The following is a 6,389-nucleotide window of genomic DNA, read 5'->3' on the forward strand; positions in this document are numbered from 1 at the left end:
ATGGGACGATGCGTATCCAAATTCCTGCCATCGCTGGACAATCACGGAGCACATGAATAATGGACTCCACACCATTCTTGCAAATCTGACAAATCTCGGTGTCACACAAATGTCTCCTGAATCTCTCCACATTAGTCATAACCACTTGCTTCCCAACCAGCCATAAGAACACACGTACTCTTTCTGGTGCAATTACCTTCCACAACCGCTCGTAAAACTTATCCATATGCTGTCTTGGATATTCATCTCTTGTTATCAGCTCATAAGCTGATTTAACAGTAAATTTCCCATTAGTCGTCGCTGCCCATGAGAATCTATCTTTAGCTCCTGTTACCGTATCCAAAACAACTGCAGCAAGCTCCAAACGCCTATTCTCGGATATATAAGGCGTTTCTACATAGAAAATATATACAGATTACCAAATTTATATATATTTTTTTTTTGTTAAAGCCCAAATTTATATATCCTTTTCCTAAAAATGGAACTAATTCGAAAAAAGCAATAATCCAAAATGATTAAAAACTTCTAGAATCCCATAAATTTGAGCCAATGAAAACCAGTTTTAGCCACTTTCTCAGCTTCCTTTGAACAAGATTCCGATGATGAACCACCGCCGATAAAGCCTCCGGTCTCTTTCCGGCCACATAAGAAAAAGTTCCTCGACCCAAGCGATATCAGCTTCTCCTCTCTTCCAATACTTTCAAGACTAAACTGAGAATAATGAAGATCAAATCTTGACGGTTCAGATTCCGGTAAAAATGGCCGGCGAGCTTCTTTAACATACTGACGAATCGCGGCGTCGATTAGATCACTCACGGTGGATTCCGGCGAGATTATAATTTGTACAGCTCCTAAACTTCCTTGCACCGTTACGTTGAGTAAAAGTTTCGTTAGACGCGGCGGGAACGATTCCGTCACCGGTCCGGTGATGCTTTGACCGGTGGAGAATAACTCCGGTAATGTTTTCGGTCTTCGAAGCTCTCCTGGATTCGATACCGGCGTTGTTCCTCTGCCGTGAAACGACATCGCTTTCTCTGATAACTTTCTCCGGTGAGACTTCTCTGTTTCCGGCGTTGTTTTCCGGTTACCGTTCTTCATGTTTTATAGATTTTTTATCGTATGAAGCTTGGAGATACGGTGGCGCTCTCGTGTTGTCGCCGGTCACCGGAAGAAGCTAATAACATAAAGTCAGAGTGGCAAAACTGTAAATAGTGGAGGATGGTGAGGGTATAAAGATAAAGAGTAATGGAATGTGAGAGAATATATGGAGTTGAAAGAGTGAAGTATATATAGTGGATTTGTAGATAATGAAACGGTGAATAACTCCAGTTTTACCCGGTTTAACTTTGGTAGGGCTTACATAAGTCTTGGTAGGGCTTATAATTTGTAAACTAACAAAACGAGATATATATATATTTTTTTTTTTGACATCTTTGGATCGACAAGGCCCGATCCATAGCCAATTCCTACTACGCGGGGTAACGCGTACTTAGTGGAGTCGAACTCCGGTGGGGAAGGCGGAGTTAAGTGGACTTAACCACTTGACTAAATGCACATTCCCCAAAACGAGATATATTTATATCGTCTATTTTATGAAAAAACATAAATGAGGAAAGCAATGTAAATACATACTACATAATTAAAATATTTAAGTTTTCTAACATGCTTTTATTTCACAAAACATAGAGAAAAGTTGTTTGTAGCATGCTTTAATTTCATAAAAGATAAATAAATAATGGATTCACTCAATGCTTTCAATTCATTTAAAAATATACTAGTTCTGTTCCTAAAAGAAAAACCAACATTAGTTTTTTTCTTGTTTCATGAAAATTGATTTTTAATTTATGTAATTTTTATTAATTAATGTTAACAAGTTGTAAACTTCAAGATATATAATAGATGGGAATATTTGAATATAGGAGTTATTCTTGGTTCATAATAGCATAAATATTTGTTTTGACGTGAAAAATGACGCATTAAATATTACTATTTTTTTTAATATATGCAAAAACAATTAAAATTAATCTTTTACTAAAAATGGAAGTATATAATTAAAAATCATATGCAATTTTCTGTTACTAATGGTAACAATGTGCATGAATATAATAAAATTCCAACTGAAGGGAATGAACTTATTCTCATAATTACTTTGATTTCACAAAAGATTACAATTTACAAACAATAAATTGTGTTGACCAAACTAAAAAAGAATACTAAAATCAATTAGAAACAATAACAATCATTGAGCATTTCAAGAGGTGAACACTATATTACAAAGTAACCAATGAAACTAACAAAGAGTCGAATCCAACCAAAACCTAGTCCAAATTGGTTTCTACGACCAGTGGATAATAATAATGGAATTCATAAAAATTCAGAGCCACCGGTTAAACCTGGACCCAGTACCGTACTCACACACATAATTAAACCTCCGGTTCACCTCCTATAGCCGGTTCCCTTCTCTCATAAATTTTCAAGCAATTTCTGAGAGCATGATTATTGGTAGTATCTTAGAAATATCACTTAGCAATATTTAAGTAATATATTTGTAAAAGTGATTGTTAAGAGATAGTATTTTTGAGTTAAGATTTTTGTGTGATAATGGTAGGCTCTTAACATGTGGTTCTTAGAAAAAAAAATATTAATATAAAAATAAAATTTATAATTATAGAAAATTTAATAATTGTTGCAAATTAAAAAAATTAAAACATACATGAAATACAATTTATAACATAAATAACATAAAACACAAATGTTTTAAACTTAATTTCTGGAATATTTTGTCTATATATACTCGAGTTTCGTTTTTTCTGGAATATTTTGTCCATAAAGAAAAAAACACGGTTTCGTTTTTTTTTGTTTATATATTTAATGCATCGATCCCTGAAACGCTGACACATGTCCACCTCTTAAGTGGGTTTTTGTTCCTTAGCTAAGAAACGTTTCTTAGCTAAGGAACGTTTTTTAGCTAAAGAATTTTTCTTAAGGTTAAAACACATTTTAGATTAAATTATATTGAATTTAATGTTAACAAAAGCCTAAGATTTTTCTATGAGTCTCCTTTTAATCATGCTTAAGACTCTTGCAAGGTTCAACGAACAAACTTAGGCCTAGCCGCCTAGGCCTACAAGGCCAAGTCTCTCTTAATTACAGACAAATTAAATAAATAAAAGACTGTGTAACATACAAAATACACATGGCAGGAACAGAAAGTGAAGATGGGACCAAACGGCCGACAAAACTGAAAGATGCCGGAGACGTGACCAATCTCATCCTCTTCAACTTGCTTTGCGATTAGTCCCCTCAATAATTGCATAGTATATAGTGACATCATTTGGACAATTATGTTATATAATAATATAACGATTTAAATTAAAGAATCAAGAACAACATTAACTATTGGAACTAAACTTGACTTATCAAGGCATAACATAAAATAGATACAATTATTTTTGTTGGGCATAGCATTACGTAAGTAAACCTCATGGGCCATGGCAACAGATTATGTGACCAACTTATGTGAGGTTTAACGAAATATCTAATTTTAAACTAATCAAAATAGGAGTGGACCTAATATTAGTGCTTTTCTGGTATGTATACGAGCTTCTTCACTTTGATGCTTCACGTGGCCTAATTTAAAAAGTGTTTTGTGTTTTTAATCATACAAAATGCAAAGCCGGAACAGACCATTGTTTTGTGTTTTTAATTTCTAGTAAAAAAGTGTATGATTGAAAATACAATTTTATTTAGAAAGATTGAATCTTACGGCGGCTAGTATATAATAAGAAGGATATTTTGTTATCACACATAATAGAAACGTGGCTACAAATTTGATAGATAGGCTTCCACGATTCTAACCCAATTTGCATTTGAATTATGATGCTTTATTTTATTTTTTAGCAGAAAAATGTTCTCTCTTTTATTTTTGGCTCTTTGTTTGGGATGTTGCCTCCCCCGGATGATAGCAACTCAAGCTTCATTTCCATTTTTTGTTCATATTTATTATCGAAGTTTACATTAATATTTTTTTTTTATATTTTGTATTTGCTATAGTTTAAAATCAATAGAGAAAATGTCGGTTCTTTCTCTTCTTTCTCTTGAATTTTTTAGAGAGAGACCGACTAACTTGTTATAGTCCGGATATTTTCTGGTTATCAATTTTCGTTTAATGGGCTCTCTTCCAACACTCACCAAATCTTTTGTGGTGTTTGGTTGGCTTGTATCCGATATCGATTTGACTTCCATAGTTTCGATGATCGGTGTGGCCGTCGGCGATTCTTGCCGCTTTGCTCTCGGTTGTTCATGACCGAGTAAAGTTTATGTTATGGTGGTCAATGATGTGTCCAAGCCACATACTCTTGAAATCAATTTTGATCCCTAGCTTTCATGCGTCTTCAAATCCTTCAGATTTAGCTTCTCTTCCCTAGACCTTCAACCGATTGATCCCAATCTCTCATCTCTTAGATGGGTGATGTTGCGGTTAGGCGGCTCCTTCAGCTTCCTCCAACAAGAATTCACAATCAGATTTGGGTCAAGATCTGAAAGGTCTACTTTTGCTTATCGGTGTCAACATGTTTTTGATGGTTCCAAAGCTTCATCATCGAAGCCTCATCAAATTGGGTTTGCAAGTAGATGTTTTATTTTCTTACGTCGATTTAATAACAAGAGAGGACGAGTAGTTCAGAGTTTTCCGGCGGTTATGGCGATTTCCGTCATCAAAACCAAAATTCAGTTCTCGGAAAAGAAGTAATTGTGTTTTCAGATGCTTCTCAAAGGAATTATCTAGGGGTTAATTATTAGATTTCGTTTGTTTGATTGTGGTTTTGTGCGTGTAATTGGCTTATGTTATTGTACTTTTGGTTTGTGTTTTACCTCCGGGGAATTCTCGTTTCCGCCAGCTAAATATCCGGGGACTTACATGTGTCCTCCGGCTTTGTATCATACGTAAGTTTCTCTTCCTTCATTTGAAGGTTTGAATAAAAGTTCGATTGTGAAAAACAAATAGTTTAAAATCAATATAAAATCCGACTCTTCTGTTCGATCGACTCGTGCAATCAAAACAAAGATTTTGATCCCATTTTCTTCAATCCATTTATATAGAGATCAACCATGTATTATGATAAGCCAAAAACGTAGGCACTTAGAAAACACAAATTTGATTCCCGTTATGATAGTTAAAAAGACAAGATTACCAGCTTCTATTGGACTGGATTATGGGTAGATTTAATGCATGAACAGTGAAGCACCTATCATTTGTAGGTTGACTTCAGCTTATACAATGTGAATTATTATACTATAATTTTTTGGGCTTCCATATTCTTGCTTCCAAATCAATGTCTCGAGGAAATTGAGCGCATGTGTAAGGCGTTTTTGTGGAAAAAAATCTCAAATTCTGCTAGTGGTGCTAAGACTAGCTGGGAATCAGTGTGTACTTCCAAGATGAGTGGCGGGCTTGGCTTGAGGAGATTATTATCTTGGAACAAGGTTCTAGGTTTGAAACTCATTTGGCTTATCTTTATTATTAGTGGACCTTTGTGGGTTTCTTGGGTCATGCGGCATTTAATTGGGCATAATTGTTTTTGGGATTTGAGCCCATCCCTTTGTTGTGTGTGAGGTATGATTATGGATTACTAGTAATTTATGGAGTGATAATTGGACATCCCTTGTGGATGTCGGATTTACACACTCAAGTATTTTTATTAGTAGGAAAGATTATTTTTGAGGGACAAAAAATAAGAACGTAAAAGGCTTATGAATTGCTACAAAAATTGCTATTGTATTTCTTGCTTAAGAGATAGATCCCTTTTACATGGCCATTGGCCTTTATATTTATACATAGAGAAACGACATTAAAATGAGTAATTAAGTACAATTATTCCTTCTTAAATGTGTCCGTTTTGATTCTTTGACTTTAATGCTCAACGTTTGAATTTGAGTTGACTCTGATCTTCATGGGCCTCGCCTTTTTGGCCCAAGTGTCCTTGAACCGACTTACCCGTGTCTTCTACACCGAACTCATGTCACAGTGCAGTCACTTCGGATTCTCGAAGTGGTGACAACCACTTCGACTGTTCCTTCGGCTCATGGGTCCAATGGGCTTTATCCTTTATGGGCCATTATCTTGACTACGTGGCAATCTTTGGTTGGTCTCGGACTTCTGGTGCGGGATCCGACACCAACAATTAGCCCCCCAAGTTCTTCGAAGTAATATTCCAATTTGGAGGACTTTAAATGCTTTAATGACCAAAGATTGCGTTCAGAGGAATCTTCTGATTTTTTCCCGCCAAGATCCCATCAGACCTTTAATTTTGGCGCTACCCATATTTAGTCGCGTGACATCTGTCGCCATTATGACCGTATATCGATTATTTACTATTAAAGCGGGAAAA

The 6,389-nt window shown here is 35.3% G+C and overlaps 1 protein-coding gene across 1 annotated transcript; it reads right to left on the reverse strand.

Moving 5' to 3' along the window:
* Nucleotides 1–10: 10 nt before the first annotated feature.
* Nucleotides 11–1,317, reverse strand: LOC9317031 (uncharacterized protein At4g22758). Its single transcript, XM_021028158.1, has 2 exons — nt 458–1,317; nt 11–424 (listed from the first exon to the last, which is right to left on the reverse strand). Exon 1 carries the CDS (start codon nt 1,096–1,098, stop codon nt 526–528), a length of 573 nt encoding a protein of 190 aa, XP_020883817.1. The 5' UTR covers nt 1,099–1,317; the 3' UTR covers nt 11–424; nt 458–525.
* Nucleotides 1,318–6,389: the final 5,072 nt, after the last annotated feature.

The sequence above is a fragment of the Arabidopsis lyrata genome (assembly GCF_000004255.2).
Source record: "Arabidopsis lyrata subsp. lyrata unplaced genomic scaffold ARALYscaffold_4, whole genome shotgun sequence".
NCBI classification, from domain to species: domain Eukaryota; kingdom Viridiplantae; phylum Streptophyta; class Magnoliopsida; order Brassicales; family Brassicaceae; genus Arabidopsis; species Arabidopsis lyrata.